The sequence below is a fragment of the Artemia sp. Qi Xiang Cuo genome, chromosome 15, assembly GCF_049724085.1.
Source record: "Artemia sp. Qi Xiang Cuo chromosome 15, ASM4972408v1, whole genome shotgun sequence".
In the NCBI taxonomy this organism is placed as follows: Eukaryota; Metazoa; Arthropoda; class Branchiopoda; order Anostraca; family Artemiidae; genus Artemia; species Artemia sp. Qi Xiang Cuo.
Window position 1 is genome coordinate 12884367 of NC_142808.1, and position 27758 is coordinate 12912124.

General features: G+C 34.6%; 1 protein-coding gene across 1 annotated transcript in view; it reads left to right on the plus strand.

Annotated features, from left to right (window-relative positions):
* LOC148943344 (helicase POLQ-like) overlaps positions 1-27758 on the plus strand; it is a 137341-nt gene that overhangs the window by 12119 nt on the left and 97464 nt on the right. The window contains exons 3-5 of the mRNA XM_089101888.1: positions 843-952; positions 4003-4104; positions 22591-22736. Of these exons, the coding sequence (XP_088958014.1) occupies positions 843-952; positions 4003-4104; positions 22591-22736 (358 nt within the window). The remainder of the gene's footprint in view (positions 1-842; positions 953-4002; positions 4105-22590; positions 22737-27758) is intronic.

Here is a 27758-nt window from a genome sequence, read left to right on the forward strand (position 1 = left end):
GTCAATACCTCGCTGTTTACGCTAAAGTTTCTTTAGTACTTTCAAAAGAGCTATCTATTCTAATTAACCGGCCTTTGTGATTCAGGGGTTTGTGATTCAAACAAAATTCGAACTTTAGCGCAAAGAGTGAGGTATTGACTAGGGGGGCGAACTCCCCAACATAGGTAATAAAAACATACGAATATAGAAGTTCGTTACGTAAGTTAATTCATAAATTTCATCAGAACAAAATTTAGAGAAAGCCTTTTTGCCAAAAAAAAAGTAAAATTAAAATGCAAATTTCGTTTTACTAATTCATGTACGGTGAGCCAAAATCAAAGCTGCATTAGTTCAAAAAAGTTCAGAAATTAAATAAAAAAAAAACAATTTTTTTTAACTGAAAAATAATGAGCGACATTAAAACTTAAAACAAGCAGAAATTATTCCGTATATGAAAGGGGCGGTCCCCTCATCAATGCCTCGCTCTTTACGCTAAAATTTGACTCTGTCTCACAACTTTATTTTTTAAACAATAAAAAACTTTAGCGTAAAGAGGGAGGCGTTGAGGAGGGGACCATTCCTTTAGAATACGGAATAATTTCTGTTCGTTTTAAGTTTTAATGCCGCTCCTTACTTTCAGTTAAAAAAAAACTTGTTTTTTAAATATAATCTTGAAAAGAGAAGGTTTTATCCTATTAAAAAATTAACCTTATTAGCTCTTGTTTATTTTTGTTTTTCAACAAACTAGTTTTCGTTTTTCGGATTCTTAATTTTATTAATTGTTTACTTTATCTTAGTGTTTGCTTTTAATCTTAACAACTATCTGCAGTCGATGCAATTGATGCAATTGATATTTATTGCAGTTGATGTAAGACTTGTCGGAATGACTGCAACTGTGGGAAACTTGGAAGAGCTGTCGAAATTCGTGCAAGGGAATATTTACAGGGGGGATTTTCGTCCGGTTGAGCTGAAAGTAAGTTGTAGTTTACTTTTTTTTGTCATTGTGCGAGGGGAAAGGGTCAACATCAGCTTCTGATTTTATTCTGATTTTCTGATTTTATTCTGATTTTATTCTGATCAGCTTCTGATTCGCACTAGCATAGTGTACATACTGGGCTATTTTTCTCCTTGGGCGAAGGAAAACTGGTCAACTCTTCGTATGATTTTATTCGATTAATGATAATAAAAATTACTTTTTTTCCCACTTAAATCATAAAAATGTTAATTTGTGGAGTACAAAGAAAAATAAACAACAAAATAATCACACTAGCCTAGGTATATACAAGAATTCAGACAATTGTATTAACAAAAACTGTTGTTCGGATCAAGCGTATTACGAATAGCTACCGACCGTTCCGGTGCGGCGAGACTCGGGTCGGATACCGTGTATATACGGGTAAATAATTTTGGAGGCCACAATGCCTCTCCATGACGATAAATAAAAGTTCAAATAGGGATAAAATCCTTTTAAGAGACAGTGTTTCACAAACAGTGATAGAAATCCACAAAAAATACCAGATATTTCGTCACATATGCATATTTCCGTCAGATATTTCGGTTACATTTTTCGAGTCTTACTACTGATGACGGTCACTGCATATGTGACCGAAATATTTGGTATTTTTTGTGAATTTCTATCACTGTCTATTAAAAGGATTTTATCCCTATTTAAAATTTTATTTATCTATGGGTAATCATTTGATTACGAGCCCAAATTGGAACTCTCTAGTAAAACTTCGCATACTTGTAAAAAACGCTATCATTATTATTGTTATTATTTATTGAACACCTGTGTTTGCACAAAAAGAAAATGACCGAGCACTAAAAAGAGAAAAACAAACAAATGCAGAATATCATTATACAACTATGACAAGGTAACTATAGTTGAAGAAGTTGGTTCCAAGCATGTCTTGAAATCTTGTGGTTCTGTTTCTCTATAAATTTGGCAACAACTATAGTAGGATCTGCTATGCGAAGACTGTTAATGAGTTTTGAATTGGGCGTCCAAGTTGAATATCTCAGTAGGTATTTTGCGAGACGGGAAAAAAAGTGGAGCGGATTTTCAATTTATCAACATTTGTGAAAATCTTCCAGAAGGGTGTGATATAGAGGATGTGGGGAGACCAGCAGTGTTGTACAGCATTGCGAGATAACGGCGATTGAAACGAACCTTGACTATGGAAGCTGATATGCGGCGTTTGATGACTTGTGTGAGATGATGAGCGTGAAAAACGGTATTTCCAATGGGAATACCAAGATAAACGATTTGGTCAGACGGCTAGATCTTTGAATTCCCAAGTACAATTTCATGAAGAAGTGGGCATTCCCAGTTAAAAAGTACGACATTGGACTTCTCAGCGTTAAACTCAAGACCAGAAATTAAATATTCTGCTTGCATATTTTGGAAAGTTTCAGAAATGTTGGTCAAAGTTCGGCTATGAATCACTTTTTTATCCTTCTCCATAAATAGCCTCCAAAAAGGAGCTAAAGATAGTACATGTGGGGTCATAAACGTGACATAAAAGCGGGACAACACTGTACGGTTATAGAGAGCATTAGCTCTTATAAATGATCCATAAGCACTTCTAATCTTAGAACTAATATGTTCAAGAAGGGCAGCAGAATTTTATCTTACAGAGTTTTACCAGTGTGCATACAACTTTATTGTATGCACACTAACTTAGTCTGCATATTTTGCTATTTTTTTTTTTTTTTTTGATTCGGGGTTGAACTTGTCAACTCTGTGATCTGATTTTATTGTATGATTTTGTGCGTCTAGTGTGCCTACTGTGCGTCTTTTTTTTTAATTATGCGAGGGAAAACTGATAAACTCCAACTTCTTATTTTTTTGTATGCTCACTCTCACTTTGTTCATGAAATATTTAATATTGTGCTATTTTTTTATTTTGCTTGAGATAACAGATAAAATACGTCTCCTGTTTTTATTTTGTGATAAATATCACTTTGTTCATGCAATAATAAATATATTGCTATTTTTTTTATTTTGCGAGGGTTTGCATAATTTACTGTATACATACTAGCAATGTGGGCATACACGTGTGTATTCTGTGCTACTTTGCTTTAATTAGGGGGGGGGGGGACTGGTTAAATCGAACGGCTGATTTTATTGTATGCACACTAGTATACTGTGCATTTTGTTCATATTATGCTGTTTTTTTTTCATTTTGCGAGGTGTAACTGGTCAACACCATCGCCTGATTTTATTGCATGCATTCTAGCATAGTGCATACTGCTCTACTTTTTTTCATTGCGTTAGGGACAAAGTTGGCATACAAGGGTACTATGCTGCTTGGTTTTTCCTGATGCTATGGAAATACTTGTCAACTCGATCGTCTGATTTTATTGCATGCACATTACCATAATGTGTATAATCCGCTATTTTTTTATTTTAAGATGTTTAACTGGTCAACACCACCGCCGGATGTTATTTTATACATACTGGCATATTGTGCATACTGTGGTACTTTTTTGTCATTATGGGAGAGAAAACTGATCAAGTCGATCGTTTGACTTGATTGTATGCACACTAGTGTGTATATTGCGCCATTTTTTCATTTTGCGAGGTTCGATTAGCAAACTTTGCTGCCTGATTTTATTGTATACATGCCAGCATAGTCTCCGTACAAATGTGCAAACTGTGCTGCTTGAAGCCAACCAAATTGTTGGAAAATTTTCGGTGCTCTGGCAACGTAAATGTTGTAATTAAATTTTACTCGTTAACAACTGGCGAGGGAACTAAGATTTAATAAAAACTTAATCAACAAAAATAGTAGAGTAGGATCAAATTAATTACTAGAGGATGTTACTAATAAGGTTATAATAATTACTAGAGGGCGTAAACTTTCAAGAAGACGTTACTAATGGGCCTTAAGATACTGCTGAACGAAGGAGGCTTCTAAATGTGTCTAACCTGGCATGGATTGGTGACAAAACATTAAGAAAATATATATTTATGTATACAAATAAAAATACGTGAACCCTAGTTAATGGCTCTTTTTTAAGGAATTCGTACGAATTGGTAACGATTTATGGTCCGTTAACAAAGAAGCTGCTGTTGATGATGAAGATTCACCTTTTAGATACGAACGTCCGCTGTCTGTAAATGTAAGTTAAATCTGTAAGAGCTTGTAAATTTCATGTATATGTCTTGGGCATCTTATATTCTTAAACGATTGATAATTGTAAATATATATATATATATATATATATATATATATATATATATATATATATATATATATATATATATATATATATATATATATATATATACCTGGGTAAAGTTTGATGATCTCCTATGTATCAAATTGGCATGCAGCGATTATTTAATTAATTAGCCGCCTTGTAGATGTCTTGGGCATCTTATATTCTTAAACAACTGATAATTGTAAATATATATTTTATATATATATATATATATATATATATATATATATATATATATATATATATATATATATATATATATATATATATATATATATTATATATATCGAGGCCACTTTATCCCGTGGCCTCGGGATAAAGTGTTACAAGCAAGACTTCTTAGTATAAAGTGTGGATTATCAGTGAGTATCAAGGCTTTAGCATTTGAGTGATATAAAAATGGCAAAAGACGCTCAGGACAAGATAAGCGAGGTTATAAGAAAAGGAATTCAAATTAAATATCATTTTCAAATTGAAGGAAATAGGCACACTTAAACTTGAAAGGAACAGAAAATATTTTGTGTTTTATGGAGCCTGCCACCCCTTCAGCCCCACCCTTTACGGTGAAGTTTAATTAGTGTTAACTGAATAGATATTATTCTTTATATGAGGGGGGCTACCCTGCCCCTTTCAACTATCGCTCTTTATGTTAAAAATGTATAGTAGTATGCTGATGTATGGTACAACAAAAGTAGTTAATGGGTAATCATAAGTGTTTATGTGCCGACTGTCCTGTAATATATTTGAACTGAAAATTTTAGTATTTAATGTAAATGTTCATCAATAAGCTCTTCCGTTCTTGAGATATTAAAAAAAATAAGTTTTATCCCATGCGGTCCCACATTTGCACTTTTTACAAACTTCGAAATATTTGCAAAAAGTATTTCCAATGAAATTTTCAAATACAAATGAATATACCTTTTAGCATTAGTACCCGAGGACCAAGCATCACTTGGTAAAGCGAAGTTTAGACTTAATGAACACCGTCTCCCACGCATTCTCCCTCCCCCCCCCGACCCCTCAGAGGATACCCCGGGAAAATGGAATCTTAAAATGTCCTGATTGACACAAAAACAAACTTTGTGTTATTTTTCTAGATTTAGGTGCATTAGGATTCAATTTATTTTTGCCTAGTCAATTCTATATTTGGTGCCCCTAAACTATGCAAAGGAAAACGAAACTTACAAAAAATTACTAGATTTGGTGTCCCCGAACTACACCAAGGAAAAAGAAACTTACTAATGGTTACTAGATTTTGATGCCTCTGAACAACACAAAAAAGAACCTACTGAAAAATACTAGATTTGGTGTCCCCGAACTACATCAAAGGAAAAAAATTACGAAAGATAACTAGATTTGATGCCTCTGAACTGAACAAAAAGAAACTTACTAAAAATTCATTCAACAATAAAATATTTTTAGTTGAATATCCTGCTACAATCACTCTCAAAGTTCAATTGACCTGTTAATCTGCAATTAATCTGCAATGTTCAACTGGCCTACAAGTCGGCTGATTAATTAGACACTCCCTGAATACAAATTTGATACTAATAGGGGATAAAACACAAGTAAAAATTAATCCAGGTCGGAACGTAAGAATACTAATGACAGTTTTTTTCAGTTGTGGGGTCTCTAAAATCACTTGGAAGATGATTTAAAAAGAAAATTAAGAGTACTGGGTGGGGGAAACGAATTTTCCCGGAGTTTTAATCGATCTATATCATATATTCGCATTGGAAAATGATAGTATACCACCAATAATGAATTAGTGCCCCTAAACTATACAAAGTAAAAAAAAAATAAACAACTTATTTTACTAAATATTGTATTTATACAATATATTGTTGTGAGAACCTTTACGAGACAATTGATCTACAAGGCGGCTAATTAATTAAATAATCGCTGCATGCCAATTTGATACATAGGAGATCATCAAACTTTACCCAGGTATATATATATATATATATATATATATATATATATATATATATATATATATATATATATATATATATATATATATATATATATATATATATATATATACATATACTAAAATACTAAAATTTTCAGTTCAAATATATTACAGGACAGTAGGCACATAAACACTTATGATTACCCATTAACTACTTTTGTTGTACCATACATCAGCATACTACTATAAATTTTTAACATAAAGAGCGATAGTTGAAAGGGGCAGGGTAGCCCCCCTCATATAAAGAATAATATCTATTCAGTTAACACTAATTAAACTTCACCGTAAAGGGTGGGGCTGAAGGGGTGGCAGGCTCCCTAAAACACAAAATATTTTCTGTTCCTTTATGTGTGCCTATTTCCTTCAATTTGAAAATGATATTTAATTTGAATTCCTTTTCTTATAACCTCACTTTTCTTGTCTTGAGCGTCTTTTGCCATTTTTGTATTACTCAAATGGTAAAGCCTTGATACTCACTGATAATCCACACTTTATACAAAGAAGTCTTGCTTGTAACACTTTATCCCGAGGCCACGCTCACTTCTTATTTAAATTGCTTAAAAAATCAGATATCTTTGAAAATATGAAAAGACATCTAAAATGTAGTTTTTTTGTAAAAAGTGATTCTATTTTTAGTTTGTTTTTTTATTAAAAAAGCACTAGAACTTTTCTTTTTTGTTCAAATAAGCCCTCTCGCAAAATTCTAGGACCTCTGGGTCGATACGATCACCCCTGCAAAAAAGAAAAAAATGGCAAATAAACACGCTTTCGTGATCTTTCTTCTGGCAAAAAATGCAAAATTCCACAATTTTTCAGATAGGAGCTCAAAATCTCTACAGTTAGTTTCTCTGATACACTGAATCTGATGGTGTGATTTTTATTAAGATTCTATGACTTTTAGGGGATGTTTTTCCCTTTTTTTTTGAAAATAAGTCAAATTTTATCAGGCTCGTAACTTTTGATGGATATGAGTAAACTTGATGAATATACTTCACTTGTATATTTTGAATCACCATAATAAGCTGATTCTTTTGATGCGTCTATTGATCTTGAAATTCCATTTTTTAGAGTTTCGGTTACTATTGAGACGTGTCCCTCTTACAGTTAGTTACCACGAACTGTTTGACAACTAATAGTCCTAGTTAATATCTTTTATTCTCTGGAGATATGTTAGGCTTTTTCTTAGCTGGAATCTAGTAAAGAACGGTCATATTGTCAATTATGCTCTTCAATTTTTCGTAGACTGTTATGTAGGGACGGCACTCCAGCCTTAGTTTTACCGTACGGTAACATCGTACGATAGCATCGTACGGAGATGATCGTATGATAGCATCAGCTTCTTCAACCGGGATCGTTTTGGTTTAAAATTAAATTAGATCGTATTCCTGATTGTATTTCATTGGGCGTCACTTTTAATCATGATAAAAAAAAAACAGTTAAAAGCCTTTGGCCTTTTCTAAGCTGGATCTAGTAAAGAGCGATCCATGTTTATGGTGCTATCACTCCCTACTAGGATTATTAAATACTTAAACATTATTAGCAACCATTTCTTTGTAATTTATAATAGAAAAATTACTCTGAAAACCAGTTTGTGACATTTCCAGGAATATGACGACATTTCAGGGAATAAGGTAACGGAGTCACTCAAATATTACAACATTGCATGTATCAGGTTATCGGCCAAGGTGATTCAAATAGTCCACTTTGTTTCATTCGACGCGGTTCTTTGGGGTTTCAGGCTATATTTTGCGTTACCTTAGTCCGTGTTCGTCTTTTACTAGCAACCATGATCCTTGCGTCGGCCGTGAAGTGTGTTGTGAAAGGGTTCGATCCCTATCACATCCCGATCTCGATCCCGATCCCTATGTGATATAGTCCCTTATTATCAAGCTGAGATCAAACCCCCTGCGCCACTGCCGGACCAAATATGACATCATACCCAGAGAAGAACTTTTCAAAAGGTGTTGTAGTATTTTGTATAGGAATGTCCGAATTTTATCAAAATTTCATTTTATTTTGATATTATCATATTTTACTTCAAAAAGGCCCTATGTAGGTATAATTTCTAATGAGCTTTTCCCCCAGACTATAGTAACAAAGGTTCAGTACGATCATCCCTGGGAAAAAAAACAGATCACTGCTTCTTATGCGAATATTTGATTTTCCTTGCTATTTAAGATGAGAAATTATAATTGTTCTATGTGTGCTTTACACTCTTGTTGATTCTCTTGTTTTCATTTTGCTAAGTTAAAAAAGAAGAAGAAAAAGAATATAGGCGAAAAAATTATCAAAATTAAGCTAAAAAGATATGGTACCAAAACTTTTACGAAGGTTTAGCTTTCCTTTGAAAGCATAGTAGGCCTTTGGAACCAACAAATTGTTATTCTTTGCGTTTTTACGGCGTTGTCAACTTCTACGGGTTTGTTTTTTTTGTGTTCCAAGTGTAAAACTGCCACAAATCCCTATTAATGAATAAATTAAACCCAAATCGAACATAATCAAAGCCAGCGCGATAGCGCTACCTATGTAAAGAACGATGTGGGCACAATGTGTTTTTTTTTCTCAACCCGGGCACTTCGTAACAAATATGGCTTCTTGTAGACTTTGAAAAGAGCTCATTTGTTGTGAAAATGGAATGGCTTGGACTCTTTTTCATAGGCGGAAGTGATTGGTGAGTAACTAGCCCCCCCCCCCACGCCCATCATTCCCCCAAACACATCCAATAAAAAATGTGAGATAGCTATTTTGTTAAGCTTACTTGATTTCCAAATGTAAAATGTCTTTTTTAGAAGGACACTCCCCCACAGCCCTCGGGGCAAGGGTTTTAAGTTATGCCTGCATATAAGAACGATGTTGGCGCAATGTACTATTTATTATTTTTTTACTTTAAAGCAGGGCACTTCATATGGAAGGGGTCGTCGTCGAAACTTCAAAAGGGGCTCCTACGATTGGAAATTGAGAGTTCTAGTGTCTTTTCTCAAATTCGAATGTAATGGAAGGCTCCCCCACCCCCCCCCCCCCCCCCCCCCCCACCCCCCACCAGCCACGCCCATCATTCCCCCAAACACATCCAATCAAAATTTTGAGATAGCCATTTTGTTCAGCGTAGTTGATTTCAAGATAGGAAATATATTTTTGAAGAGAATACTCCCCCACAACCCTCAGGGCAAGAGTTTTAAGTAATGCCCTGGGGGCATATAAGGTTTTTGTGAAGGTGTTGTCGTAGAAACTTCAAAAAAGCTCATTCGATTGGAAATTCGAAGGGCTAGTGCCCTTTTTAATAGTCGAAAGTGATAGGAGGTAAACTAGCCCCCCCACGCCTCGCCGTCCCCCACACACATCCCCATAAAATTTTGAGATAACCATTTTGCTCAGTGTACTTTATTTCCATATAAAAAATATATTTTTGAGGAAGACACTCCCCTACAACCCTCAGGACAAGGGTTTTAAGTTATGCCCTAGGGGCATATAAGGTTTTTATTGAAGCTTTTGTCGTAGAAACTTGAAAAAGAGCTCATTCAATTTGAAATTCTAAGGATAGTACCATTTTAAATATTCAAAAGTAATTTTTAATATTCGAAACTAACCCCCCTCTCACGCCCACCTTTTCCCCAAACAAATCCAATCAAAATTTTTAGATATCCATTTTATTCAACGTAGTTGAAAGTTATGGAAATTGGGTCTTTCATGATGACAACCCTTCCCCCCACTGCCCTCAGGGCAAGGGTTGTAAGTTATGCCCTGGGGCATATAAGGTTTATTGAAAGCGTTGTCGTAGAAACTTTAAAAGGGCTCATTCAATGGGAAATTGAAAGAGCTAGTGCCTTTTTTAGTAGTTGAAAGTGATTGGATTGCGACTAACGCCTCTCTCACGCCCACCATTTTCCAAAACACATCCAATCAAAATTTTGAGATATCTCTTTTGTTCAACGTAGTTGAATGTTCTGGAAATTAGGTTATTTAGGATGATATCCCCCTCAGAGCCCTCAGTGCAAGGGCTGTAAGTTATGCCCTGGGGGCATATAAAGTTTATATAGAAAGTTGTTGTATAAATCATAGGCAGCATGATCGCGCTGCCTAAGTAAAGAATGGGGACACTCGAGAACGAGACAAAAAACGGGGACTAAGTAAAGAGGAGGACATTCCCCCACATCCCTCAGGGCAAGGGTTTTAAGTTATGCCCTGGGGGCATATAAGAACGATGTCGGCACAATGTATTATTTATCAAATTTTTCCTTTAAAGCAGGGCACTTCGTATCGAAGAAGTTGTCTTAGAAACTTCGAAAAGCGCTCATTCAATTGGAAATTGGAATGGCTTGTGCCCTTTTAAATAGTTGAAAGTGATTGGAAGGCGACTAACACCCCTCTCATGCCAACCATTTCCCGAAACACACCCAATCAAAATTTTGAGATAGCCATGTTGTTTAACGTAGTTGGAAGTTCTGGAAATTTGGTCTTAGAGGATGACAATCACCCTAACAAACCTTAGGGTAAAGGTTGTAATTTATGCCCTGGGGGCATATAAGGTGTTTATAGAAAGCGTTGTCGTTTCCAAAAGTGTCATTTGATTGGAAATCGAAAGGCCTAGTGCCCTTTTTAATAGTCGAAATTGGAAGGCTTGACATTTTTATAATAAAGATCGAAGTGGGTATAATGTATTATTTTTTGTTGTTGTTGTTGTTTAGACCAGGGCACTTCTTATCGAAGGAGTTGTCGTGGGAACTTCGAAAAGGGCTCATTCGATTGAAAATGGAAATGGCTGATGCCTTTTTTAATAGTCGAAAGTGATTTGAGAGGACCTAATTCCCCTTCCATTCCCACGCCAACCCTCCCATTTCTGCTCTTAAAATTTAACCAAATCAAAATAGCGTAAGTGTATCCAAGCTATCAAAGAAAGTAAACAGATTTTTTTGCGAATGGTATCAAGTTTTTCATTTCAGGTCAACTGGAGGAGGTATGAAACTAAATTTAACAGTAATATTTGTGTCCAGATTTTTAAAAGGGTGTATGTTGGTAAAAATTGCTGAAAATTTTTCTCCAGCATACAAAAAGAAGGCCAAACTATAGTCTTAAAAAAAGAAAAGATTTAACGTATCATTTTCTTTTTCCCTTAAAAGACCATGTCAATATTAAACGAACAGAAATTAATTTAAAAAACTTTTTCCAAAAAACAAGTTTTTCAAAGAAAAGTAAAGAACTCCATTAAACAAAAATGAGCAAAAATAAAATAAAAAATCTACTCAAGCGTGAAACTATCACAAATCAGCATCCATAAATAAATGAAACCCAAAACGAACAGAAATTACAATAAATAACCGAGTCATACTCAAGACGAGCAGAAATTATCATAAGTTGGGCGCAAAACCCCTATGCCTTCCCAAGGCCAGAACAAAATTTGAACTTTACTGAAAAAATACAAATGAATTTGCATTGTCAGTGTAATATACATATACTGATATTTAGTAATCAAAATGTTAATATTATTTGATTTATTAAAGTTATAAAATTAAAAACATTTATATTTTTTTCAGTAAAGTGCAAATTTTTTTTCTGGCCTTGGGAAGGCCATTTATCCCTGAAAAATGGCTATCACAAGCGTGAATAGGCCAAATTGGCATTTTAGTGTCAATAAACAAAAAACAAACAACAACAAAAATTATAAAAGGATCATTGTCAAATACGTAAAAATGTCGATATTGATCTTGTGATTGTTATTATTTTTGTTATTATGTTCCTTCTGTGTTGCTTCGTTCTCGTCCTCAATATTTTTTCTTCTGTTTCTTCTCGTGAACGCTTGTGTGCTTTATCATCTTTTAAGTCTGTAAAGCCGAGATGAAAGAGTACAAAAAACCGTTTTTTTTTCCTTTAGAAAATGCATCTTTTTTCAACCAATCACTTTTGACTTTTGAAAAGGAAACTAGATTGTTCAATTTCTAATCAAATATACCCTCTCCTAAGTTTCTAAGACCGTCCATTATATACAAAGTCCCTTGGAAGAAAAGAAACTTATAAATTGATGTCATATCGTTGTCTATTAAGCAAGGGTGTATCCAGGATTTGGTTTGGGGGGTACAAAAACTTTAAAAAACACCTTAATGTTTCTCTATATGAATTTTGTTACAATCTTACGGGTCGGATTTTTTTTTTTTGGGGGGGGGGGGGGGGGCTCAAACTCAGCAAATCACCTTTGGGTATGGCCGTGCTAGCCATACTGTAGCCATACCTAGTAGCCATACTGTTACTAGTTAAATCGATGATTAGTATCAACTGGAGTAACGATGTTAACAACCAGACATATTGCTCTACATCGTGCCAGACCCTACTAACCATGCTGTTACTAATTAAATCGATAGTTATTATCAAGTGGAGTAACGATGTTAACAACCAGACAGTTTGCTCTACTTCATACCAGACCCAAGTAGCAATGATGTTACTAGTTAAATCGATAGTTATTATCAAGCGGAGTAACGATGTTAACAACCAGACAGTTTGCTCTAAATCGTACCAGACCCAAGTAGCAATGATGTTACTAGTTAAATCGATAGTTATTATCAAGTGGAGTAACGATGTTAACAACCAGACAGTTTGCTCTACTTCGTACCAGACCCTAGTAGCAATGATGTTACTAGTTAAATCTATAGTTATTATCAAGTGGAGTAATGATGTTAACAATCAGACTGTTTGCTCTAAATCCTACCAGATCCTGGTAGCAATGATGTTACTAGTTAAATCTATAGTTATTATCAAGCGGAGTAACGATGTTAACAATCAGACTGTTTGCTCTAAATCCTACCAGACCCTAGTAGCAATGATGTTACTAGTTAAATTTATAGTTATTATCAAGTGGAGTAACGATGTTAACAACCAGACAGTTTGCTCTACTTCGTACCAGACCCTAGTAGCAATGATGTTACTAGTTAAATCGATAGTTATTATCAAGTGGAGTAACGATGTTAACAACCAGACATATTGCTCTACATCGTGCCAGACCCTAGTAACCATGCTGTTACTAATTAAATCGATAGTTATTATCAAGTGGAGTAACGATGTTAACAACCAGACAGTTTGCTCTACTTCGTACCAGACCCTAGTAGCAATGATGTTACTAGTTAAATCGATAGTTATTATCAAGTGGAGTAACGATGTTAACAATCAGACTGTGTGCTCTAAATCGTACCAGACCCAAGTAGCAATGATGTTACTAGTTAAATCGATAGTTATTATCAAGTGGAGTAACGATGTTAACAACCAGACAGTTTGCTCTACTTCGTACCAAAACCTGGTAGCAATGATGTTACTAGTTAAATCTATAGTTATTATCAAGCTGAGTAATGATGTTAACAATCAGACTGTTTGCTCTAAATACTACCAGACCCTGGTAGCAATGATGTTACTAGTTAAATCTATAGTTATAATCAATCGGAGTAACGATGTTAACAATCAGACTGTTTGCTCTATATCCTACCAGACCCTGGTAGCAATGATGTTACTAGTTAAATCGATAGTTATTATCAAGTGGAGTAACGATGTTAACAACCAGACAGTTTGCTCTACTTCGTACCAGACCCTAGTAGCAATGATGTTACTAGTTGAATCGATAGTTATTATCAAGTGGAGTAACGATGTTAACAATCAGACAGTTTGCTCTAAATCGTACCAGAACCAAGTAGCAATGATGTTACTAGTTAAATCGATAGTTATTATCAAGTGGAGTAACGATGTTAACAACCAGACAGTTTGCTCTACTTCGTACCAGAACCTAGTAGCAATGCTGTTACTAGTTAAATAGATAGTTATTATCAAGTGGAGTAACGATGTTAACAATCAGACTGTTTGCTCTAAATCGTGCCAGACCCTGGTAGCAATGATGTTACTAGTTAAATCGATAGTTATTATCAAGCGGAGTAACGATGTTAACAATCAGACTGTTTGCTCTACTTCGTGCCAGAACCTAGTAGCAATGATGTTACTAGTTAAATCGATAGTTATTATCAAGTGGAGTAACGATGTTAACAATCAGACTGTTTGCTCTAAATCGTGCCAGAACCTAGTAGCAATGATGTTACTATTTAAATCGATAGTTATTATCAAGTGGAGTAACGATGTTAACAATCAGACTGTTTGCTCTACTTCGTGCCAAACCCAGGTAGCAATGATGTTACTAGTTAAATCTATAGTTATTATCAAGCGGAGTAATGATGTTAACTACCAGACAGTTTGCTCTAAATCGTTCAAGTTCCTCGTAGCAATGATGGTACTAGTTAAATCTATCGTTATTATCAATTGTAGTAAATATGATAACAACCAGACTGTTTGCTCTACTTCGTCCCCGACCCTAGTAGCAATGATGTTACTAGTTAAATCGATAGTTATTATCAAGTGGAGTAACGATGTTAACAATCAGACTGTTTGCTCTAAATCCTGCCAGACCCTGGTAGCAATGATGTTACTAGTTAAATCGATAGTTATTATCAAGTGGAGTAACGATGTTAACAACCAGACAGTTTGCTCTACTTCGTACCAGACCCTAGTAGCAATGATGTTACTAGTTAAATCTATAGTTATTATCAAGTGGAGTAACGATGTTAACAATCAGACTGTTTGCTCTAAATCGTGCCAGAACCTAGTAGCAATGATGTTACTAGTTAAATCTATAGTTATTATCAAGCGGAGTAAAGATGTTAACAATCAGACTGTTTGCTCTAAATCCTGCCAGACCCTAGTAGCAATGATGTTACTAGTTAAATCTATAGTTATTATCAAGTGGAGTAACGATGTTAACAATCAGACTGTTTGCTCTAAATCGTGCCAGAACCTGGTAGCAATAATGTTACTAGTTAAATCGATAGTTATTATCAAGTGGAGTAAAGATGTTAACAAACAGACAGTTTGCTCTACTTCGTACCCGACCCTAGTAGCCATGCTATATAGCGAAAAAGATGGCTGAGATTTAAGACTTTTTTCTTTGAAATTTGAACTACGTCATATTTGTAGCTGCAAATTAATTTCACTGACTAACATTTCCTATGTCTCCCTTTTAGCAAGCATTCTATTTAGAAATAATTTCCTGGGCAAAATCAATAGTTAGTATCAACTGAAGTAACGATGCTTCCAACCAGACAATTTACTTTAAATCTTGCCAAACCCTAATAGCCCATGTTATATACCAACAAAGATTGTGCGGTTTGGGGCACGGTAGAAGAAAGACTCCCCTGATCGTTATATGAGTGGTACCTCAAGAAGAGAAAGCTGGAAAGAATACACTTCACCGTTACTTATCGGTGAGACCTGGTGCCCATCCATACAGTGTTGGATAAAGGGCGATTGGATCGATTGGCCCCCATCGGGCCTGCGGTGAAAGGGCCCCGCGTTACCATTAAAATAAAAAATAAAATTTTGAAATTTAAATCAAGTTGTATTAGACGATAAGGGATAAATTACGAGTTATTCAAACAATTAAAATATATTTACTTTAAATTTGTAACACTTGATGACATTTATTAGTGTATTTATGATTATATAATATATACTTCACAATATAGAAAATTTATACTCGTAAAAGTTTGTGTCAAATTTATTTATTTTAATCGGGATAGCCCTAAATGAGAGAGATTTTGCACTACATACGTGAAATGTTTTGCGCACGTAAACTGCTTTGCAGGTATATTTTATTTAAATAACATATAGAGAGGGCCACACAAAAAAAAATCCAATTGGGCCTCCGCCTATTCAATCCGGTCCTGCATCCATATGGTATTCCAACCCCATGGAGAAGACGACTAGGTTGCAGCACATGTGAGCACATGTTGCAGCACACTGGCGATTCTTTCGTGATTAAATAAAAAAAACAAGTTTTTTAAACTGAAAGTAAGGAGCGACATTAAAACTTAAAACGAACAGAAATTATTCCGTATGTGAAAGGGGTTGTTCCCTTCTCAAAGCCTCGCTCTTTATGCTAAATATTCTTTATTGTTTTAAAAAATAAGGTTGTGAGACAAAGTCAAATTTTAGCGTAAAGAGTGAGGCGTTGATGAGGGGACAGCCCCTTTCATATACGGAATAATTTCTGTTCCTTTTAAGTTTTAATGTCGCTCCTTACTATCAGTTTAAGAAACTTGTGTTTTTTTAATTTAATTTCTGATCGGTTTTTAGTTAATGCAACTTTTATTTGCATAAAAATTTTACTTTTCTTTTGCTAAATGGATGTCTTTACAAATTAACTTACGTAACTAACTTCTATATTCGTATATTTTTCTTCTGGCAAAAAATACAAAGTTGCAGATTTTTGCAGATATGAGCTTGAAACCTATGTAATAGGGTTTTCTGATACGCTGAATCTGACGGTGTGATTTTTATTAAAATTCTTTCACTTGTAGGGGATGTTTCCCCCTCTTTAAAAAATCGAGTAAATTTTCTCAGGCCTTTAGCCTTTGATGAGTAATACTAAACTTAATAAAATTTATATATTTAGGATCAGCATTATAAACACATTCTTTTGATACATTTATTGACATCAAAATTCCGTTTTTAAAAGTTTCAATTACTATTGAGCCGTATCGCTTGTTTTTTTATTGTTTTTTTATTACGTATATGTTATTACTTATATGAGGGGGTTCCCCCCTTCGTCAATAACACGCTCTTTACGTTAAAATTAAAAAAAAAATATTTATTAAAAAAACCCATAAAAAAAATGGACTTTTAATTATATTATATATATATTTTTAAAGAAAAAAAAAAAACTGTATCTTAAATAGCGTGTTTTTGTCTTGGGGGAGGACCCCCTCACATACGTTATAATTTCTGTTCGTTTTAAGTTCTAATATTCCTTCTTAAATTTCAGTTGAAAAAACTTGTTTTTTTTATTTAATTTCTGATCGTCTAATGATCGATTTAATTTCTAATGCTTGGAAATCCGGCGCCCCCTTGATAGAAATATCTTTTACCCCAAAGAAACATCCTCCACGGAAATATTCTCCAGATTAACCCCCTCCTCTAGCCCCCCCCCCCCCCAGAAAAAATCCTTCCTGAAAATGGTTGTATACTTCCCAATAACCAATAAATAATGCTGGCAAGTCCGGCGCCCCCTTCCTGGCAATTTCCCTTCCCCCATGAAAACTTCCATCATGAACAGATCCTCCAACATAACCACCGACCCACCCTTCCCTCCCACTACCAGAAAAAAAACCTCCTGAAAACTTCTGTATACTTCCCAATAACCAATGCTATATGTTAACATTGGGTAAAGTTCATAACTTGTAGCCCTCCTTCTGAGAACTTCAGGGGATTAAGTCATCCTGAAAGACATGTTTATCATATTTTCGACCATGCTGAACAAAATGGCTATCTCAAAATTTTGATCGGGTGACTTTGGGAAAACAATAAGCGTGGGAGGGGGTCTTGTTACCCTCCATTTTTTTTTCACTTAAAATTGGAACTAGAAATTTTATTTTCTGTTCAATTGCGACCTCCAACTATTTTCTAGGCCCATTGGGTTTATACGATCACCCCTGGGAAAAAAAAAAAATAATAAATAAACACGCATCCGTGATCTTTCTTCTGGCAAAAAATGTAAAATTCCACATTTTTGTAGATAGGAGCTTGAAAACTCTACAGTAGGGTTCTCTGATACGCTGAATATGATGGTGTGATTTTCATTAAGGTTCTATATTTTTTAGGGGGTTTTTCCCCCTTTTTTTGAAAATCAGCCAAATTTTCTCAGGCGCGTAACTTTTGATGGGTAGCACTAAACTTGATGAAAGTTATATATTTGAAATCAGCATTGAAATCTGATTCTTTTGATATATCTATTGGTATCAAAAACCCGTTTTCTAGAGTTTCGGTTACCATTGAGCCGGGTCGCTCCTTACTTACAGTTCGTTACCACGAACTGTTTGATACATTGGATGTCTTTAATAGCACAGAAGGAACTAAGGTCTAAGTTAACTAATTTCGAAAAAAAAAACAACAGCTTTGTTGATAATAAAAACTTACTAAATTTACCATAAAACTTACTAAATTTGCCAATTACCATAATCAGTTTTTTTTTTTTTTTTTTTTTCATGTCGTCATATTAACGCCTTGATAATTAAAAATATGCATGATTTCGCTGAAAATTGATGTGAATTGTTTTGTTATAAGAGTTTTTAGGTTGTTTAAGAGTGTTAATAACGATTGTTGTGCGTTTTGTTTATGTTTTTTAGGTTCGTAGTTAGGTTCGGTTGTCCTCACAAATAAAGAAAAATATAGAAAAACAGGCATAATATTTTGAATAAGACGGGGAAAAAACAAAAAAAAAATTAATAATAATTTATGATTTATAATAAATAATTTATTATTATAAATAATTATTTATAATAATTTATAATAATAATAATAATTTATAATTTATGAAGGTCCGAGTATTTCTGCACCACGTCCAATAGCCTTTATCAACGGAAAAAATAACTAAACTAAATCAAATATAACATATAAAAAAAAAAAAAGAAATAAAAAATAGAGGGAAAAACCACATCTTGATAATGTCTAATTTGACAAAATGTTCATCAATTCAAATAGTCAGAATTGGGGTTATTTGAATCGGTAAAAATTTGTTATATTGGGCATTACTAAGGTGTGAGTTTTGTTTCGTTTTGTATTTTTTGATTTTCTCTCTCTATTTTACTTGTATGTTCAGTTTAGTTTACTTTGTTTTTTTGTGTTTTTTTTGTCGATAAAAGCTTACGGAAGTAAAACCGAAATATTTGAGTCTTCATTATCAAGAATTTTTTTTTAAGTGTCTTGCTCGAAATATTGTACCTGTTTTTCTGCATTTTCATTTGTTCTATTTTTAAATTGAAATGCAGTCTGGTTTAAGGAATTCTGTTCGGCTTTCCTTTCGATCTAAAATTAGCTAGAAGTTTGCTAATTTTGTGTCTGAAAAGCATATAAAGTTAGAAAGGCAGCTTGCTCATTCCTCTACCGATTGAAAGCCAATACGTGTAATAGATGACGTGTTTATATTTCTCTATATGTGAGGTGGATTAGTCACGACCACTTTCGAGCTACAATAAGTATTCAATTCTTATGACTTTATATGTTTGGTTCTTGAGGGCTAGGGGGTAGTATCAAAAATGCTCCTCCTCTGGTAATCGGAAGGCACCCATCACCAAGGAAAGCCAAAGATCATGACAGAAGAGTCCTTTTGATAAGTCTCATACCAGAGCGGGATATGTATGCAGTAACCCAATAAGAGACGATTAGAAGATATTCTTGAAGTCCGACTTGTCCCTGGAGGACAGATTTAGCAAGTAACGATCCTCGATCCTACTGGAACATTCATGAAGGACTCTTCCTGAATCCCGAAATTAGCAGTCGGTATACGCTGCTTACACTGTTATCTGATTTAGAATACTGCTACTACTAATAAATTACTGTAGCACCAAGCTGCCTGAGGCCAACACAGCTACGCACGCTCCAGCTGCATCCCAATCTATTCAAAGGCTTCCTTTTTACATCATCCCGCCCCACCCGAGGGTGAGCTGCTTTCCGTTTAGTCTTAGACGGTTAGCCGAAAAGGGCTATATTTGGTATCTCTCATCCATCACTAGGTTAGGGCACAGAACGCGCCCTAGCCATCTCAAGCTTCCTCTCATTATAACCCTTGAAAGTGGGACTGAACCACAATTTTTGCACAGCCTACCGTTGAAAATACGCTCAGTCAGTCGGATACCCAAAACAATCCGTGGTTAATTTTTGTTGTAAACATCTAGCAAATCGTCTTCCGTTTTTTGGAGCACCCATACTTCAGAACCATATTTGACCACTGTCATTACCTTAGGAACAAACATGCCACCGCTTAGCATCACTGCCTCTGAAACTGTCAAGGTTAATATATTGTTATATTATATTGGAAATAACAATCGATTGTTTTTTCTCTCTCTTCTCTGCAAAGTTGTTGTTTTGTGCCACAAAATGGTAGGAAACGCCACTTTGTTGTGGCACAATCTTTTTTGCAAGTTAAAAAGGGCATTAAAATTTTGGTACTTGTGCATTTTATGGTACCCACCGCTATATACTGTACAAGGAACTACTAATGGAAACCCGTCAAACGGGTATTTGCAAGAGATAAATGGATGGCAAAGCGTTTTACTAATTGCGTTTACAATATTTAAACTGTTGTTTTTTGGGGTTTAGGGGGGGAAGGCACCTAGGTTTGGTTACGTATTTAATATATGCTATGCTTTACCCCCCCCCCCCCCTAATATGCAAATATATGGCCAAAATTTGTTCCTAAACTATTATATATTCATCGTATTTTATTATATTTCATTAGCAGTAACCAAACTTGACTCCTTTCGTGAGTACCGTATAATGCACAAGTACCAAAATTTTTAATTTCTATTTGAATGATCTTTAGTCTATTTTTTGAAGACCATTGACCCATTATGATCACCCTGTGAAAATTATCACTTTCCTTAATCATTCTTCTTGGGAAAATGCAAAATTTCACAATTTTGCAGATAAGGGCTTGAAACCACTAACAGGTTTTACTGATGTCCTGAATTTGACGGTGTTTGTCTCATGAAGATCTTTCGTCTTTTTAGGGGTATTTTTCCTCTTTTTCGAAAACCAGAGAAATATTCTCAGCCTTGTAACTTCTGTTGGGTAACTTCAAGTTTAATGAATTCTACATATTTGTACTCTTAAAATCCAATTTCTTTATGTATTTATTGTTGTTAAATCCGTTTTTTATACTTTATGTCAAACAGTTCGTGGTAACGAATTGTAAGTAAGGAGCGACCCAGCTCAATAGTAACCGAAACTCTAAAAAACGGAATTTTGATACCAATAGATACGTCGATAGAATCATATTTTTATGCTGATTTCAAATGTATAAATTTCATTAAGTTTAGTCTTACACATCAAAAGTTACGCGTCTGAGAAAATTTGCCTTATTTTCGAAAAAAGGGGGAAACAACCTCTAAAAGTCATAGAACTTTAATGAAAATCACACCATCAGAGAACCCTACTATAGAAGTTTCAAGCTCATATCTGCAAAAATGTGGAATTTTGTATTTTTCGCCAGAAGAAAGATCACGGATGCGTGTTTATTTGTTTGTTTGCTGTTGTTTTTTTTTTGTTATTGTTTTTTTTCCAGAGGTAATTGTATCGATCCAGTAGTCCTAGAATATCGTGAGAGGATTCATTCGAAAGAAAATTAAAAGTTCTAGTGTCTTTTTTAAGTGACCAAAAAATTGGAGGGCAACATGGCCCCCTCCCAGGCTAATTTTATTTTCGAAGTAATCCAATCAAAATTTTGAGATAGCCATTTTATTCAGCATAGTCGAAAATCTAATAAATATGTCTTTGAGGATGAATTAATCCCCCACAGTTCTCGGGGGAACGGCTGTAAGTTATTAACTTTTCCCATTATTTACATAGAAGGGACATTTCTATGAAGGGGGTGCTGGATTTCTAAGCAGAATTTAAAAAACCATCAGAAATTAAATAAAAAAAACAAGTTTTTTCAACTGAAAGTAAGAAGTAATATTAAAACTTAAAATGTAAAAGAAATTATTTCGTATATGAGGGGTTTGCCCCCTATTCAATACCTCGCCCTTTACGCTAAAGTTTTTTTTGTACTTTCAAAAGAGCTATCTATTCTAATTAACCGGCCTTTGTGATTTAAGGGGTCAATTTTAAAGAATTGGAACAAAATTTGAACTTTAGTGTTAAGAGCTATTGACTTGGGGGCGAACTGGCTACGCCGCACGCGCACTGTCAAGTATCGATTTTTACTATAGGAGGATAATCAATACGATTTTCACAATCTTTTTTCCTTTTTTCTTCTTTTTTTCGTTTTCATAGTATGATTGAAAATTCCGTTACATTTCTACTTACTTTTAATTTCTCTCAGCAGGCTCCCTTTTCCTCAATAAAAATTTTCAAAGTGAGGAGATTCACCTAATCACCTTGGGTGGTTGGCTTCTGTTTTGATTCCAATAGATTCCCAATCATCACAAATCTAAGTGTTTTTATAGCTTCATTTTTAGTTGGTAAGATTTGATACACAGAAAGCTGATTTTGTCGACCTTTAGACGCCAGAAGTGAAGTGTCTGTTTATTAATATAGGTGACTTTTTGTCTGCCTCTGAGACAGACAAGCAAAATTGAATATGTTTAAAAAGACAACCAAAAATTGTAAATTGTCATGTATTTACGATAATTTTTTTCCCTGAAATCACGGAAAAAAAAGTTCTGTTTAAAATAAATCGGGACTTTTTACAAGTTTATACTAGTTTTGGGAAATTTACTAGATCCTCTAAATTTACTAATTTTTTTTTTATTTTACTAGATCTAGTAAAATCCTACTGACGGTGGCAACCCTGTAGATAACTGTATGCTGTTCTGATTTTAGTGTTTTTCTTCTAGTATACAGATGCGCAGAAGCGCCATGATCCAGATGCTTTTGGCATTTTAGTAGCAGAGGTTGTACCGAAACAAAATTGTCTAGTTTTTTGTGCTACGAAAAGAAATGCCGAATGTGTTGCAGACCTTCTTTTGCACATTTTGCCAAGGTATTTGTATAATTAATAATATTATTTTGACTGTAAATACGCTTATTTTGTCAAGTTGGCCTGATAACCAATTGAACAGCAGCTAATTCAAGGGATCTTAGATGATGCGGGGAGATTCCCCCCTCTGAACCCCTCCAGGTCGGGAGGTTTTTGTATCTTCAGTAAAAAAAAAATGATTCTCCCACCTACCCTCCCTATAATTGTGACTTGGTGCCCCTGTGCTAAAGGGCTTTTAAAATGATTCAGTCCATGTCTTTTGGGAGATGATACTACCTTTTTAATTACTACTTCTACTATATTATTACTATATATTATTACTATATTATATACTATATTATTACTATATTATTATATAGTTACTATATAGTTACTATATGTATAGACTATATTCATTAGATTTATTCAATATGATAACCCTGGAAAAAAACAAACCAAGAACAAACAATCTCGTATCCTTAATCTTCCTTCTTGAAAAAAAAGAAAATGTCACAAGTCCGTATCCAGGGGGGGGGTTGAACCCTCCCCCTCCCCGAAATGTTTTTCTGACTCGTAAAAACGTAACGAAAATGGACATAAACAAATTTTGTATGCGTTCTTTGGGTTGTTTTGTGTAACCCCCCCCCCCCCCCAAAAAAAAATAATAATTGAGTAAAACCCCTCGGAAAAAAATCCTGGGTATGGCCTTGAAATGTCACGTTTCAAATTTTTGTAGATGGGGGCTTGAAAATTCTATAATAGTATTCTCTTGTGTACAGTATTTCATGATGTAATTTTCTTGAAGATTACTTGCCCTTGGGGCAAGTAATTCAAAAAAAAAATCTGATAAAACCTTTTTAAAAAATCTGATAAGTTTTCTCAGGCTCGTAGCTTTTGATGCGTAGCTTTAAACCTGATGAATTTTATATATTTTAAACCATCGTGAAAACAAATTCTTTTGACGTATATATTGTTATCAAAACTCCGCTTTTTAGAGGTTCGGTTACTACTTATCTGGCGTGCTCCTTACTTACAGTTCGTTATCAGAAACTGTTTCAAATTGGAAAGTGGGATATATTACAATTTAGATATTGTGTAAAAGGCTCCTGAAAGCACATATCCACCCCCACCACTTGAAATTTTCTGGCGGCATTGATGACATCCCCATTTAGTTCAAGCATAGTTGGGGTGGGGGTAAAAAATGTATTTTTAAAATGTAGGGAGATCAATTGTCGTGTCTTTTTATTTTTCTCAATAAAAATAAAAAAAAACGACAATTAGAAAGGAAAGTAACTTCCGAAAAGTATGTATCATTATCTAGGAGTGGGTAGGACAAATCCAAAAGGTATTCCCTCCTAATTGACCCTTGAGACATGTGACTGCAATCTTTTATGCTATATAGAAAAGGTTTTATGCAAAAAAGGGAGCTATCACCCCGGCAGAAACTATATCAGACTTAAGTCAAATGAAGGGATATTAGAGATTAACATTTATAAATTTAATTGCTCGGATTCATTCGTCATTTGGTATAATTTCACATGACGTCATAGATACAATGAAAAATCAGCCTCTAATCACAGATCGCTGATGTGCAAAATTCTCGTTTGTAATTCAATATGATTCTTCTGTTGTTTGTTTCAAACCTTTTGCTTTAGCTGTTGCGATTCTCACTTTCGCTTGTTTTCTAATCACATATTCATTTGTGCTTCGTTTTTGCTAAACATTTTTGCATCCTGAATTCGCAAAACTTCTAAAGGCTCAGTCATTCTGCTCAAAATTTCATCTAGAATGTTTAAATTATCAGCATAAGTTAAGTTCAGGGAAGTATTTTACTTCCCCATTTGATTCCAAGTTCTCCCATTGTCTTTACTGTGCCCCTTAAGAAAATATCCTTCAAAATGGTCCGTATAAATAGGTATTATACAACCCTGCTTGACTCTTGATTTAATACGAAACCAGCTACTAACCTCATTTCCTACGTTAACCGCAGCAATGTACAAACATCCAATCAAAGTCTTTAGCCATCTTTTTTCTTCAGTATTGTTGAAAGGTCCAGTAATTATGCCTTTAGGGATGTCAATCATCCTCCATAGCCCTTAGGGTAAGGACAGTAAATCATGCAATTCGGTCATTGTTTACATGTAGTATATTTTACTGAGAAAAGTATGCATGTTTGACCTTTATCTTCCAAAAAAGAGGAAGGGTATTTGGGTGAGCCTTTAAGAGAATGTTAAGGGAAGTGTTGAACTAAATCACAACCCGTTATGTGGACATGGGTTGTCAAAAGGGCGTAACTCAAGAATGAGTATACTCAAGAAAGAACTGAGTATATTAATTTTTTACGAGCTATAGTGCCCTTTTTAAGAGTCAAAATTGATTGAAGGGTAACCGGCACCTCAAGTCCATCATTTCCCTTAAACAAACATCTAATCAAAATGTTTACACATCTTTTTTCTTCAGTATTGTTGAAAGGTCCAGTAATTATGCCCTTAGGGATGTCAATCCCCCTCCACAACCCCGAGGGCAAGGGCAGTTAGTCACGTAATTTGGGCATTATTTACATACAGTATATGTTACTGAGAAAAGTAGCCTATGCATGTTTAACCTTTATCCTCCAAAAAGACGAAGGATATTCAGGTGAGCCTTTCAGAGAATGTTAAGAGAAGTGTTCAACTAAATCACAACACGCTATATGTACATGAGTTGTCAAAAAGGCGTAACTCAAGAATGAATATGCTCAAGAAAGAACCGAATATATTATTTTGAAACTTTCAGGGAATGACAAGGGAGATGATCAATTGACTAAAAAGGCAATATTTACACGCTACTACTACTACAACTAAAACTAGTACTTCTGTAGTGAGTACTATCAAGTCTGAGGATATTGAACTGAACATCTGAGGAAACTTCGAGGGGATAGTTGAACTAAATCAAAACATACTCTGTGCATACAAGCTGCAGATACAGGTATTTCAGCAAAATTTTTGGAACGGCTTACTATATCAAGATGAAACTTTTGGGGTATCATGGGTGGGATGTTCAGCTGACCATAAGGCAACATCTACCTGCTACTACTCCTATTAATACTGTTGCTACTAATACTACCAACCGTACTCATTAATTTTTGTTCGTTGTGACTTTGACTTGGTTATTTATTGTATTTTCTATTTTCTGGGGGTTTCTATTATTTATTGGTGGCTGATATGTGGTACTTTGACGTTTGGAAGATTGTTTGACTTTATCTACGCTCATTTTTGGTTTAATAGGGGTCTTTACTCTTCTTTGAAAAACTTATTTTGTTGAAAAATAAAGTCTTTAAATTATACCATACAAGAAGATCTTCACTAAAGGTTTTCTATCAGCTGAATCAAATACTTTCCCCTATTTTTAAAAATCATATTCATAATCTTCAGTGACTTATCACTAACCTCATAATTACCATATTTAAGAAACTTATTTACAACACTATCTGTACCTGGGGCCTTATTATTTTTTAATCCTTTTAGTAATGCCACTCATTCTTCCTCACAAAATATATCTTGCTTCACATAGAAAGTATCACAAACTTTATCATTCTCTTGTATATCTTTTCCAGTAACTCTATCATGATTTTGCTTATTCTCAAAATGTTGTGCCCATCTCTCTTTAACTCTTCTTCCTTATCTTATTTGTGACCCCCTTCCTATCTTTAACTGGGACAAGTCCAGATTTTTACTCCCTCTCAGTTTCTTAGTACAGTATTTTAACTATTATGCCGTCTTTTGTCTGGAGTATTTTTTGTAATTACTTTACTTGATATAGTTTTAGAAAATGATAATTTCTTAAACCACATTGGCCTGACATAACAGAAAGAAAGAAAAACAAACAAAAATAGGGTTTAATAAAATAGAGGCAAAAGTATTGCGTTCATAAAACCATACCGTTTCATGAAATATAATTAAACAAATAAAAATCAGTTTAAAACTTAAACGAATTGAAGTTACTCTGTATCTAGGAGGGCTGTCCTCTTCTCGACCCCTCGCTCATTAAATACATGGTGACAGAAAGATAAAACCTCAAGACAGTTTAAAATAATTCTAACAGGCGCGTGTACATTTTTTTCTGGGGAGAGGGGGGGTATAAAACACATTTTATTTCAGATTTTTAATAAGAGGATCCAAGTACTTTAGCAAAATTTTGCGTTTTAATTAAACAATTTAATTAAATAATTTAATTAAACAAAAGTTTTTTAGTGCTTTGGAAAACGTTCTTCCAGTTGGATGGTCCTTGTGTCTTAGTTAATATTCGTAAAGAATTTGGACACAAAGTCAAGCTTCAGAATAAAGAGTAAGGAGTTAAGGAGGAGACAGTCACGTTCATATACTTAAGAATTTTCTGTTCTTCTATTATTTGCAAGAAAAGTTTCCATGCAGACACCACACCCGAACAGAGAAATACAATAGGAATGTTCAAACTATGGTGAAACCAAATCTTTTGCATCTCTTTAGTTCTTGCAATTTAGAAATTGGTCAGCTTTACACTATTTGGAACCCTTGGAGTTCACTCAGTAAAGGACAGCTGTGTGAAATCAGAGATTATTTGGGCTTCGAAAATGTTCGAGTCTGATCAGGATGATTAAATTTGGCCTAACTGTTCATCAAAGCTCTTGGGCTGTACTTTCTACAGATTACTTCAGACGAGGTTGGGCACAGCTATTATGTTATTCAGTTTGATGAAACCAATAACTCTGAGAATAAAACAGAGTTACAGGTCCGATCCGATTCTAGTCTTGAGCAGCGTTTTAAGGAATAAAAAGAGCAGCGTTTTGCAGAATGACATTTAAAAACGAACATTAGCGATCACACAACAGCTGAGAATCTAAGGACTGAAGTACATACCACAATTGATGGTTGTTGTTTCACCCTTTTAAAAATGCTTACAGTGAGTAGTGATGGACTGAACCTCAACTATAAGTTGTTTAAGATACTCGGTTTTGAAAAATAGAAATTAAGTAGGAGTGTTAACGTTGTCAACGTTAAGTGCCGACGTTGAGTGTCAACGTTAACT